The 13,669-nt window shown below is 39.2% G+C and overlaps 1 protein-coding gene across 4 annotated transcripts in view; it reads left to right on the top strand.

Annotated features, from left to right (window-relative positions):
- DCLK1 (doublecortin like kinase 1) overlaps positions 1 to 13,669 on the top strand; it is a 230,980-nt gene that overhangs the window by 108,460 nt on the left and 108,851 nt on the right. For all 4 annotated transcript variants that reach the window (XM_065730235.1, XM_065730236.1, XM_065730239.1 and 1 more), the window contains exon 4: positions 8,438 to 8,537. In XM_065730235.1, coding sequence (XP_065586307.1) covers positions 8,438 to 8,537 — 100 coding nt within the window. The remainder of the gene's footprint in view (positions 1 to 8,437; positions 8,538 to 13,669) is intronic.

Raw genomic sequence — 13,669 nt, 5'->3', positions numbered from 1 at the left:
CCTTTCTGTTTGAGACAACAGGAATAAACAGAAGAGTGATCAGTCTTGAGCAGGTGCTGATACAAAGGCACAGGAGGGAAGGCTTCCCTGAGCCTGGGAATGCTAGTTTGCTTTCCTCAGCTCCTGGGCAGCAGCAGGCTAGTGAGCTATTGCTGCTGAGTTTGTGTATGAAAATGTTTCTAACTGCTGGTTATGGCAGTGTCATGTGTTCACCTGCTGGGGGAGAGTGAAATGGGCTATTTCAAAAGCCATTTCTCTGATATGTGCCTCACAAGCCAGTTGTAAAGGCATCGTTGCTGTGTAACTTCAGCCAGCTTGAACCCCTGTGGTAACATCTCCTCTTCATTTACAGAGGGCACTCTTGTAATGAGAATCTCATGATAAAACACTCTTCTTCACTGAAAAGCTCTCACAGCTTGATGATGCAGTTGTCACCATGGAGATTTCATTCCAATGAGAAAGAATGAATTCAGTGCTGTTCAGCTTCAGAAACGTGTAGCAGTTACCTCCCGATGCTGTTGGCTGAACCACCACCTGAGGAGAGAACTTGGATCAGAAGCTAGAATAGGAAGTCTGCCTGTGCTAATGATAAATTATATTTTTGTAGATGACCAGATCTCAAGAAGTGTCATATGTATAATCACAGATAAATGTAAAAGGGTGTGACTAACAGCCTCAGAGCCTGAGCCAGCCAAAAGGAAAATAGATTTGCCTTAAATTAAGAGAAAACATTGTGTAAAGCTCTGTGGATTTCTGTTGAGGCCTAATACTTTCACTTTAGAAATGAGATTTTTTTTCTACAGTCACATAGTCCACAAAGGATAGAGCAGGCTGAGGTGCCTCCAACACATACATATTAAAAAAATTAAAAAATGATTGATATCGAATCTGTGTAGAAACAGCCAGTATTTTTCTTTCTTCTTCCTGAAAGCCTTATTGTTATGTTTGGACTTGTAGTTTTGTGGTAATGGCCTAAAAAGCTATTACATCAATGCTGAATGATAAATTTCCAATTTTTCTGAAACCACTGAATCATTTTGAATGACTAATGCTTGCTTTACTGGTCTTTCTGCAGCATAGTCTGCTAAGGGAAGATCTATACAATAAAGAATGTATTACAAAACTGAAAAGATCATTCAGAAATATACTGTGGGAAGTAACTCTGTACTGGCCAGGAGATAAATATAATAATAAGGAAGGTTTTTTGGTCCTGTTAGGATTAAGAATTTAAACAAAACCGTTTGCTGGAAAACCTTTTCCTGTGCAGTAAATCTGTGACTTACTGGCAACTTACTGACTACCAGAAGTAATTACAAAAAATGAGGAAATTGATAAAATAATAAATAAAATAATAAATTACTTCTCAGATGGTGATAGTTGGAAAATATAGTTTGGTTAAAGTGGAAGATGGAGGGAAAACATAAATTTAAATCTTAAGCAGGAGCTTTGCATTATCAAAAAAAAAAAAAAAAAAAGCCCAAACAACAGAAAACAGAAGATAAAAGTAGAACAGAATTATAATGAGTTTATTTTGAAGTAAAGAGTCTTGCTTAGGAATTAAGCATTGTGAACCAAAAGTAGCAGGAAAATGAACAAAAAATCCCACTCCAAATCCTGTGTAATAAAACTTAAAAAACTGTGCACCAAATCAATGAGTCAGTCCTGAAATCATGAGTCATTCAAACACTGAGGTTTTTCCAAGGGTAATTTTTTTAATGTCTTCATCACTGGAAGGGAATGAAAATCAAGCTGAATATGAGATTGCTTCAGGTACACAGAGGTGCTTTAAAATCTCTGTACAACTTTCCAGCTGGCTGACAACAGGAGGGCACTTGCCACTGCCTCTCTGAGTTCCCCCACACCAGGGTTTCTTTCTACATGAGCTTCTTTGTCACCCTTCTGGCACGTCTTTCTGCCCACGTCTCATTTTATGTTCACTTTCCTTCCTTTCTGCCTCATGTTTTCCTTTTGCCATTCTTCATTTATTTCTTTTTCTTTCCAGAAAACTCCTATACTTCCTTACTGAGTTTTCCTTATATCATTCTGCATTTTTTTTTGTTTTCTTCTTCATTTCTTTGTCCTTAATTTTCTTTCCAACCCTCCATTAACCACATTGCCTTAGGGCATCCCTGCTTGAGATTTTCTCATTGCTCATCCAAAATAGCTTTCAGAGTCTAATTAAGTTGTTATTAAATGAGACAAACACACAGAACACCCCCCCTTGCCCTTCCAAAATGCAGCATATGAAAATTATAATAAAAGCATTAAAGTTGCTAATGCTGGTGGTGGTGCGCTGTTGCTCATGCTGTGAGCTATTCATGAATGTAAAGGAACTTCTGAGTATCAGATTCTTTTTTACTAAAATTTTTCAATCAGTATGAACTTGATATATGGTCAACTTTAGAACAATAGGAAAGTATTCTAATAGCTGTGACTGAGACACATGCGAAGAATTTTCTTCTATTTTTTGTGCATGTGTGCATTTTAAAACACGAATTCAAATGGTCCTTGGCCTTGCTGTGTCCAAAATTCAGCAGTTTTAAGGAGTGATTTCATCTGTAGCTTTCATTTCATACTTCTAGAAAATGGGTAGAATCCCTCCTCTTCCTCGTTCTCCTCCCTTTCCCTTTCTTCCACCTCCCTTGCGCACGCATTACTCTAAATTTCCCCATCCTCCTCTCCTATTCTCTGCAGATCCTCCACAGCTCTTTTTCTCTTGTGGTGTGAGAAAAAAAAACAAACAAAACAGCTAAGTCCTCTACAAGCTTCTGTTCTTTACTCTTGGATCATCTCTGCTTCAATATGTATAGCACAATTTCTTCTATGTTTCTGTAGATAGAAAGAAGAGGGTTTCCGTAATAACATTCCCAACTTCGAAGAGGTAAATATGAAGACCTTAAATACTTCAGGTTAATTAAAGGATAACAAGGCTCTGTAACAGCTAGAAGATTTCTTATTGGTTCCAAGTACTCTTCTGTTTTGGAGAAAGGGAAAAAAAAAAAGAAAAAGTGCAGGAGGTTTTAAAAAGGCCTACATTGCTAATAGTGTGTTGTAGTACAAAGTGCTGAGCTCAGGCCTGTTCATTCCTCATCTCCTCTGATTTTTCAGTGAAAGCACCAGACTAACATCTGAGAATCATGGTCCTTACCATGTTTCCCTTTAAAGGGCATATAGAATTTGTAAGTTTTAAGTTGTTTGATAGGACAAAACAAATGATGATTTGAGATAGGGATCCAGGCTTCAGCCCATAAAAGTTTCTCAGGTAAGCATAGTCCTGTTTTACAGCTGCTATGTACAGGTCATCTAGTCTTTTTGATATGACTTGCTTATTGCGCAGTGCTTGTTTTAGTGACCAATATTCTTTGTGGCTGCTGTCTTCTGTCTTGTCACTTCAGTGATTGTAGTGCCTGAGACTTCTCGTCCTCCTATTTTAATGTTACCAATGCTTTCCACTAGAGAGATGCCAGCAGGTTGGTTGTGTGCAAGTGTCACTACACAGCACTAGTTGTGTAAACAAAACATTTGTTTTTCATTTTCAGTTTACTGAAGTTGTATGTCTCACTGCTCCTGCACACTTCATTTTTCCCACTGTGAGAATCATCTTGCTAGAATATGGAAGAATAAAAGAATCTTTATGAGAAAGAAGAAGGATTGTGTGATGTGGAGACAACAGAAATGCTTGGGGAGGCTTTTGTAATGCACTTTTGAAAACACTGACTAATATGAAAGCTGATCATGTGCAACAGAGCACACTGACCTCTAGAGCACTGTCACGGTTTGAAACAGGTGATGCAAATCCTTGATCTTCTTAACTGTAACTTCTGAGGAGCTGTGATTTTCAGAAGTGAAAAAAAGGTAATAAAAAGCAGGTCCTGCTGCTCACTTTGATGGCTGAGTGTGAATAGAAAGTACTTGCAGATTTCTGGTGAAAAAGCCTGAAGGTGCTTGCCATGTATCTTTTCCATGCCTTCTGGAAAAGCCCTGCAGTGTAACCTGTGAGGAGCTGGAGAGCAGAGGAGGCCAGGGATGTTGTGACAGAAAGGATGGAAAAGGCTGCAGATGAGGTGGCAGACAGTTACGTACAAGAATTTTAATTCCCAAATGAATAAAACCTGTTGATCTGAGAAGAATGACAAATGTTAAAAAGTAAAGTTTGAGTGCATCCTGAGAAAGAAGAAAGTGGGCAAGAATGCCAGAGGGCCTCCATGGATCAAGAAGGAGCTCGTGGACTTATTTCAGCACAAAAAGAAAGTCTGTAGGGAGTGGAAGCAGGAATGGGTTACCTGGGAGGACTACAAAATAGTTGTCCGAGCAGCCAGGGATCAGGTTAGGAAAACTAACATTTTACATTTCAATATCTTATTTAGTAAATTAGCTTTCCTCCCCAGATCATGGCTGCTGTTTTGTTTTTAGGCCCATCTTCCTTCTCCTTTTTCCCTTTTCCCCTTCCTCTTTCCTGGAGCGTGGGTCCTTGGGTTCCCCTGCCCCAGTTGTCACGGAACCGAGCCGAACCAGTTCTTAAACCACTGACAAGCATAAAGGGGAATAAGAAGAAATTCTACAGGTATATTAATGGTAAAAGGAAGGCTAGGGAAGATGTAAGCCCTCTCTGGAAGGAAACTGGAGACCTGATCACAAGGGATACAGGCAAAGTTGAGATGCTCATTTCTTTCTTTGCCTCTTTGCAAGGGCTCTAGCCACACCACCCAGGTTGCAGAAAGCAAGGGAGAAGGAAGTTCTGCCCTCTGTTCATCAAGATCAGGTTTGAGACCACCTAAAGAACCTTAAGGTGAATAAGTCCATGGACCCAACAATATTATCCACAGGTTCTGAGGGAACTGGCAGAAGAAGTTGCTAAGTTGCTATACGTCATATTTGAAAGATCATGGCAGTCTGGTGTAGTTCCCACTGACTAGAAAAGAGGAGAAATAACCACAATTTTCCAGAAGGGAAAAAAAGATTCAGGGAACTGCAGGCCACTCAGTCTCACCTCTGTGCCTGGCAAGATCATGGAGCAGATCCTCCTGAAGGCTGTACTAAGGCACATGTAGATAAAGATGAGTTGATTGGTTGTAACCAACATGGCTTCACCAAGTGCAAGTCATACCTGACAAACTTAGTGGACTCTTATGACGAAGTTACAGTCACTGGATAAAGGAAGAGCAACGGTGTCATCTACCTGAACTTGACACTGTCCCACATGATATCCTGCTCACCACATTGGAGAAGAATGGGTGTAATGGACGAACCACTCACTGCATAAGGATGGTTGCAGTCAGAGAGTTGCAGACAGCAGTCCAGGTGGAGACTGGTGATGACTGATGTTCCTCAGCGATTGGTGCTGGGTCTGGTGCTCTTTAACATCTTTGTAGGTGAGAAGGACAGGAGGGTCACACACAGTAGAGAGAAGGGATGCCATCCAGAGGGACCTGGACAGTCTTGAGAGGTGAACCCATGCCAACCTCATGAAGTTCTACAACGCCAGATGCAAGGTCCTGCACTTGGGTTGGGCAATCCCAAGCACTGATGCATGTTGAGTGGAGAATGGCTTGAGAGGAGCCCTGAGGAGAAGGGTTCGGGACTGTCGGTTGATGAAGGACTCACCATGAGCTGCCAGTGTGCACTGGCAGACCAGAAGTCCAACTGTATCCTGATTTGCACGAAGAGAAATATGATCAGCAGGTCAAAGGAACTGATTCTGCCCCTCTACTCTGCTCTTGTGAGATGGGAGTACTGAGTCCAGTTCTGGGGCCTCCAACAGAAGAACATCAAGTTGTTAAAATGAGTCCAGAGGAGGGCCATGAAGGTGATCAGAGTGCTGGAGCATCTCCCCTGTGAAGACAGGCTGAGAGAGCTGGGACTCTTCCAACTGGAGTAAAGGGGAAATCTTTTAGTGAAAGCCTTCTAGTACCTGAAAGAGGTATGCAGGAAAGCTGGGGAGGGACTTTTTATAAGAGCATATAGCAACTGGAGGAGGGAAGATGACTTTAAACCGGAGTAGGGTAAATTTAGACAGACATTAGGAAAAAATTCTTAACTGTGAGGGTGGTGAGGTACTAGAATAGGTTGCCCTGAGAGGTTGTGGATGCACCCACCCTGGAGGATTTCAACACTGGGTTGGATGGGGCTTTGAGCAACCTGATCTAGTAGGAAGTGTCCTGTATATAGCAGGGGGTTGGAACTGGATGATTTTAAGGGTCCCTTTCAAACTAAGCCATTCTTTGATTAAATAAAACGAACAAATGTATTTAAGTAGAAGTTATTTTTCTGCTGAGCTAATCTTTTTTTCTTAGTTGCATATTAATTGCACTGATTTAACCTTAGGTACTTCAAGCGTTAACTTAGCTGAACTTGTGTAGATTTCACTACATCCATTTTAATGGCTTGTTTTGTTTTCAGTGAAACCCTCTGAACAAAGTATGTTTCTAGTTTTTGTAAACCTGTACAATTTCTGAACCAAATAGGTATTCAATTGTAATTTATGCTAAAATAAATTTGGGTTGCTTATTGTTTGTTCAGTTTTATTGCTCTGCTCAGCTTAAAAACAAATGAAAAGATCATAATTCCCTAGAAGTGTGTCAAAGTTGTGATGAAAGCAGGAAATTGTAGGATTTTTATTGTCATTTTGAAAATTAGTGGCTTTGTGCATGTGGGAGAGGTGGTAATTTCAGAGGAACATGACTGAAGGGATGTTTGAAACTTGGTGGGTGTATGGGGTGGGAAGACAGGCAGGATATGTCTTGTGGACCAAAAAAAAAAAAAAGAATATGGGAACTAAGTGGGTATATAAAAAGATTGCTGAGGCTGATACACTAATAGAACAGAAACTGAGTAGGAACGTGGGAAAAAGATCCATGAAATATTTACATATTTAATGTTGGTTCAGATGCCATATGGTGTGAATATGAGAATGTTGATAAGAGACAGGGCTGTGGTGGACCTGCATCTAAAATGATGTGTGCTGCTTAAGGACAGAGCCATTTTGAGAATATTTTTGTCTCTTCTCTGGCATTTATTTCAGCTAGTTCTGCTCTTGATTTTCTCATTTTTCAGCTGTTATTTCTCTGTTTCTCTACCATTGAAGTAGTTTTAATGGCATGTCTTACTCTGCAAGCAAGTCATGACTTGTATTACTATTTTTCTTTGCTAAGATTTTTGTAGCATACAGACCCAGAGCTGCTGTAGATGCCAGAGCCTTCTGGCATACGTCTGGGAAGCGTGATGTGAATGTTTTAGCCCCTCCATTTCCCATGGCTACAGGTTGGGAAGTGGTGATGGTGTGTGTTTTGTTTTCATGCTGAAGTCTGGAGAAGTCTGTCTGGCCTCATTAGCTAATTCTTTCACTTCTGTTTTTGTAGGCTTCAAATACTGAGTGTTTTTTTCTGCTTTCGATGAGGGGGGTGGACTGCTTCAGCTGGAGTGTTCTCAGCTATTTTGACAATTTTTGTAAATGCTGTATGTGTTAATTTCCTGTCTGTATGCTCTTGACATGAAACTCTGAAATTTATCTGTTCAAACACGAGTGTACTATTTAATTGCAAAACATTATAACATCACATAAAATAAGCAAACATAACCTTTTAAAATTTTCCTGTGAATGTGAAAGAGGAACAGAGCATGTAATACTGTTCACCAAGTATATTTGGTTTTTTAAAAGTGTTCAGCATCTAATTTATTTTTTTCGTTTTTCAAAACTCTTATCAGTAAGTCCATAGTCAGATTAGTGGAAAGCTATTGATCATTCTTTTAAGAACATCAGTAAAAATAGTCATAAAAATAAGAGTAAAAATTCTAAATAGTGCCTTGCGAAGAACAGTATGAAAATCTCATGTATGAACACAAAACTGCACCAACATAACCATGATTATTCACATTTGGGAGTAGAGATTATCCTTTTACTCAGTTTCAGCTCACCTGATTGTTCAGATTGCTGCCTGTGAAGAAAAATGACACTGACTGTTGACAGAGATGAGAAATGTTTGATGGAGACTCAGTTCACCCATAAGAGTTTCATTCCTTGTCAGTGAGATTTTGCAGAAGTAATTATATATTGCATCCAAAACTGTTACCTATATGCATGGCTGTCAACAAGTAGAAATACGGTCGCAAAAGCAAATTGATTATCCACTAACAACTGAATGGGACCTTGTGCGTAATCAAAAGGCATTTACCTCATACCCCATTGATGCATCATGTAATAAATGTGACATTAAGGCTTTTTGTCTTATCTCTCTCTTCCTGCACGTCCATAAAAGTGTTTCTCACTTATAACAGATGGTCAGAGCACAGCTTTGAAATTTATCTGGAGATGAAGCCCTGTTGATTCCATTAGAAGTGAGGAGTTTTCATGCAGATGGAGACAAGGAGGGATTTATTGCTTTTACAGCTCTGATGATGAGGTATTTCATACAACGCCTTCCTTTCCTTTTTCCTACAGGTGATGTGCCTTCAGGATTTCTTTGGTGATGATGACATTTTTATTGCATGTGGACCGGAAAAGTTCCGTTACCAGGATGATTTCTTGCTGGATGAAAGTGGTAAGAAGATGTATCTCAAAAATGTTTACAATCAGAGTAAAGGAGAGCTTTTCATATCACGCTAACTAAGCCAAAATTGAATCACATATTTGGATCTCAGAAATATAAGACATATTTTTTCTTTAAATTCCAAATACTGAAAATGAGAGGTAACTGAAGGCAACTTTAAAGCTACCAAGGAAAAAATATCTGCTTACATAATATAAAGGAAATACTAATCCCTTTATTAACTCCTATTTCACAATCTTTCTCCTTAGTGGGAGTGTTTGACAAAGTGTTTTTGTCTTTATATTTACTGTAGTTGATCCACCTCACAATTCTAATAATTGATGATTCTAATAATTGATAATATAGTTTGATGCAGAAAGCTACACTTCTGTATGGAGGATAAATTTAATTAACAAGTATAGATGAAGCCATCTGAGAAAATTCTGGGAATTCTGTGTTTTCTCAGTGACTGGCTGATACAATGATTTACTTGATATATGTAATTATTTAAGTAAATACACTTTATTTGCAGCTAGCTTTGTTATAAACACTTTTCTTAAGTTATGAATGGTAATAGTAAGAAAAGAAAATCTTGAGTATGAAAATTTAAGCTGTGTGTATTTGAAAACCAACAGCTGCCATTTAACTGAAGTTTTTTTGTTGTTGTTGTTTTTTTTTTTTAATAGAGCAAAACCCAGTAAAGCTTTAAATTTCCCTGTTCTTTCTTAGGCCTGGGTGTGCCTGTAATGCATTGTTACCACCTCCTCTTGTTTTCAAAATATCAAAGGCCTCAGAGAAAAGTTGACTTGAAGAATCAGAAAAAAAATTCATTGCAACAGTAACTGCTTCATAGCCATCCTACCTGGAGGTGGAAGGCTACACGGCTTAGCTGCATCCAGACAAATGTACTGTTAATTTGTGTAGGAGAAAAAAAAGCCAGCTTTTGCATACCTAATGTTTGAGCATATAGAGCATGATAAAACAGGTATCTTTGCTACTGAACAATGGAAGGACATCTTTTATCAGTTGCAGGCAGAAGCAAACACACATCTCATATTTCTCTAGGAACTTTTGAAGTCCTTGAGGATTTTATGATAAAGAAAGAAAAAGAATACTGCACCAGCTTTGGTGGTTTCCTCTAATGTCAGACTTACAAATGAAAAAGTACAAGGGTAACGTCAGCCATCTTTTGGACAGGAATTAAGACTGCAGGGGGGACATACTTGTGCATCAGGGGAATTTTCTGTGTGGGAATGTGGCCAGCACTGCAGTCCTTTCAGGAGTGGAGAACCATGTAGTCTGGATACATAGTCTGGATTCAGTTGTGTCTCTTACCTAAAAGATGGCCCTTGTGACTGTCCAGTGTCTCCTCACTGAATCCTGTGGCAGCACTCTCCAGAGCTGACTCAAGAAATACTTACTGATAACATATTTGTCTAAATCAAGCAACTTGCTTTTTTTTGGAGGTATAGTGTCAAAGTACAGACATATCCTGACTCTGCTTTGTTTGACATATCATTATCTCTTTCAGTAAGCAGTATCTTTCTCTGGAAAATTTCTGCTTAAACTCATATTATGCTGAGTTGAAAGAAAAAAGAAAACAAAATAGCTGAAGTATTGACCGGGAAGAGAACTTCAGCAGTGTGTTCTGTTTGCTTTTCTGGTGAACATCAATTTGACCACAGGAGCTAAGAAAGAGAAGAAAGTGAGACTCCAGGCTGTTTCTAATTTCTTTGCAAAGTGTGCATTGTTGATGCTCTGTGTTTTTGGGAAATTTTGGAAGCAGACCATTTGTTTAGGTTGCTTGCCATTAGTAGCTGGCATATCAGCTAGTATGGATCTATTCAGCCTTCCCTGATATAGGAGCAAGATTTGGAGAGAATAAAAAAGTGTCTGAGTTCTTAGCTTGTTTTGCTTGGCAAAAAAAGACTGTGTGATCACAGTGCATTTCTGTATGTTCCTCACAGTTAATCTGAGAACGTCAAAATTATTATTGAGTGCTGTCTGACTGTGTAGAACATGGAAAGCCTCTCTGCTTCTCTGAAAAACAGCTTGAAGCAGCTCAGCTTTAGTTTCTGTATCTGCATCCCTCCAGAGTTTGTGTTTTTCGCTGAGTGTTGACAATAACAATTGTGGTGTTGCAGCTTAGGGAGTAAGGGAATGCAAAATTTGAAAGTGGTAAAGAAAGGAACAGAAAATAAATAAATAATCAAGGTGTTCTGGGCTCTTGGGACAGAGGAGATTATTTTCCTGCGGGAAGAATGCTTTATTTCTATAGTTTAGGTTCAGAGCTTTTGAGATTGGAAAATCAATCTGCCTACACTGGGATTAATCTTAGTTAGCACTAAGTAACTTACACTGAGAGAAGTAGATACCTGCAGCTGAGCCCATCCCAATAGGTTCCTTGCTTGCTAAATAATATAACCTATTGACACAGTAGGTGGTAAATGTTTGATTGGTTCACTTAAAGGTAAGGGTTTAAAACAGTTTGAATTAATTATGCTCCATAAATGTCTGGTTTGCTTTTGTAAGTGGTGTCTGCATGCTTGGTGTGATTCTTATTATCTGCACTGTATTTCTTAAAAGTTATTGAAACAGCTTTTAGATGAATTCTACTCCAACAGGAAGGAAAACAACTAAGAACTCATCAGTCTACACCATTTCTGGGCATTTTTCTGTATCCTGCTTCCAGCACAGGACAACACCTACTAAAAGTTATAGAATCAGAAATTCAGAAGAACTAGTTTAGAAGTGAATCAGTTGTCCTGTCTAGTGTGGAATTAACATTACCTGTTCCTTTTCTGACAGATATTTATCTAGTATATCCCTTAAAAGCTTCTGATACATGAGGATTCTGTAACCTCCACAGAATTTCTGTTCCAGTATTAAGCTCTCCTAGATTTTTTTTTCAGCTATCTCACCCAAGATTCCCATGCTCTAAAAGAAGCCCATTGCTGCTTCTCTTATATGCTGTGAACATGGGGAACAGATGATGGTTTTTTTCTTAGGAATTTTCTGTGGACTGTATAAGTGCCATCAATTCTTTCTTCTTCAAGATGAACAATTAGTTCAGCCTTTCGTTGGCTTGACTGCAAACTCAAACCTGTCCTTGAAAGAGGGAGTGTGCTACTTCTTTATATCATCTCTCTTCTCTGTTTTATGTTCTTTAGGAAGAGATGTTGCATATCCCTTTGTCAAGCAATTTAGAAAAGTAAGTTAATTAGAGATCCATCAAAGAGCAAAATAAGCAGCACTATATATTACAGTTTCTTATCTCTTTCCTAGTATACAGATGGTTTTTGTATTAAACACACTGCTCATCACATGAAGTACAGAGTCAATAGAACCACCTCAGTCATAATTCCTAGCAGTCATCTTCAGTTCTGATCTAATTGATAGATAGGATGTTCGCACACACTTCCATGAAGAGAAGTACAGATAGGACATGTAAATGTGTGAGAATGACCACACCATTAAGAAGTAAATATTCCTTTTTTGTCAAACACCCATGTTGATTTTCTTTTCATAGGAAGGTTTTGTGGGAAATGTAAGCGCAGAAAAATTTTATTAATGAAGCACACCATTACATCATCCAGCCTGTAAGGGAAAAAATTCCATGGTGTAGAATGTGGCAGTGACTGCTTCAGGCATTGCTAGCTTGCAGTTCTGGAAACTTTCCCAGAAATCCTAGGTTTTCTTTAACTGGTGGTGGTTCAGTTTTCAAAGAAGAAAAGAAATCAGAGGATGCTTTTCTATAACCCTCGGCTTCATGCTGGCAGAGATCAGAACTCATACTCAAGAAAATATTTGCTATCAGCTATTATTTAGGCACCTAAATAGGATTTGGCAATGTAAGTAGCCCAAGAGATTGTCCCTAAATGAAAACATCTTGGTTTATACAGAGACTTCTTTCATAGCACTGTAAAAATGCAACAGTTTTTGTCAATATCAGAATCATATTTCAAAAAATGCTTTATTTTTATGTTTAGTTAACATTGGCTGTGTTTTGTGCGACTCAAGATTGCAGTTTATCTCCTAAGTGTGACCAAATTCATCACATTTGGAGATGCATCATGCAGAAGAGCTTCAGTCTAGACTGACCGAAGCCAGTATCTGCCTCCAAGCAGAACGTAGCCAACATAAAATGACTGGGTGTAGAAACAGCTTCGGATCACTTGTCAAGAGCACACGCTATGGCTATGGAAACAATGACGAAAATGACTTTTTTCTAGGGGAAAATTAAGACTGGAATCTTTGAAACCTAATTTCACTTTGACTTTGCTGGCCTGTGTTCGTCCTCAGCTCGGCGTATCGGTGCCAGCAGTTTTACTGCATCATCTTGCCAGCAGCAGAGAGCTTGCCAGGAAAATCTGAGTCCTGTGATGTCCACACACGTGTGTGTGCTGGGAGGCATGCGCACGCATCTCATTCAGTAACTGCGGTTAGGGTCAGGAGTATCATGTTTATCCCTGTTAATAACTGTCAGGTTTCTGTAACCTCCATTACTCTACTCATTTTCTTCCTAAAAGGGGGAGAAAGGGGAAATTGGTTGTAGGATTTATAGGACAAAGACTGATGTGTTAAGCAGCTTTTGGCTGGACTTAGGAGAGGAGAGTATGCTGGCTGACTTACTCTGCCCTCATCAAAAACTCGTGCTTTGGCAATTGGAAAATAATGGTGGGTTCTAGGGACTTTGAGATACAACTTTGCTTTCAACAGAGGCATAAATATAAAGTGTTCCAGCACAGTGTGATATTTTCAAATGTCATCAACTTCTGGGCCTCAGAGACATATTCTGTGTATGAGGCAGAAACAAAGGCAGGAAGGGACTAATCCTCTGGTTGTATATTCCCTTTACGCTAATTGTTCAGAGCAGGCAGAGTGAATGCTGCTTGCCTTCTTGTGGATCTTCATCCAGTGCCTCCTTTATTCTTCTGCTTTAAGATCTCCGGTATCATCCCCGCACTATCATCACGTGTTAGTCACTTGCACAGTACCCTCAGCTCCTTCCCACTCGGTTTGCACTGTTCATCTTCATCCCCTTGCCTTTCTCACTGTAAGGACATTAGCAGGGCATCCCATTAATTCTGCAAGCTGACGGTTGTCAAATTTTAACAAAACTGGTAGAATTCTGCTGCCACTGA

This window comes from Cyrtonyx montezumae, unplaced genomic scaffold (genome assembly GCF_038088225.1).
Source record: "Cyrtonyx montezumae isolate F1298 unplaced genomic scaffold, pur_monq_1.0 scaffold_12, whole genome shotgun sequence".
In the NCBI taxonomy this organism is placed as follows: Eukaryota; Metazoa; Chordata; class Aves; order Galliformes; family Odontophoridae; genus Cyrtonyx; species Cyrtonyx montezumae.
Note: the sequence above shows the minus strand (reverse complement) of the source record. Positions and strands in the feature narration are given on the sequence as shown.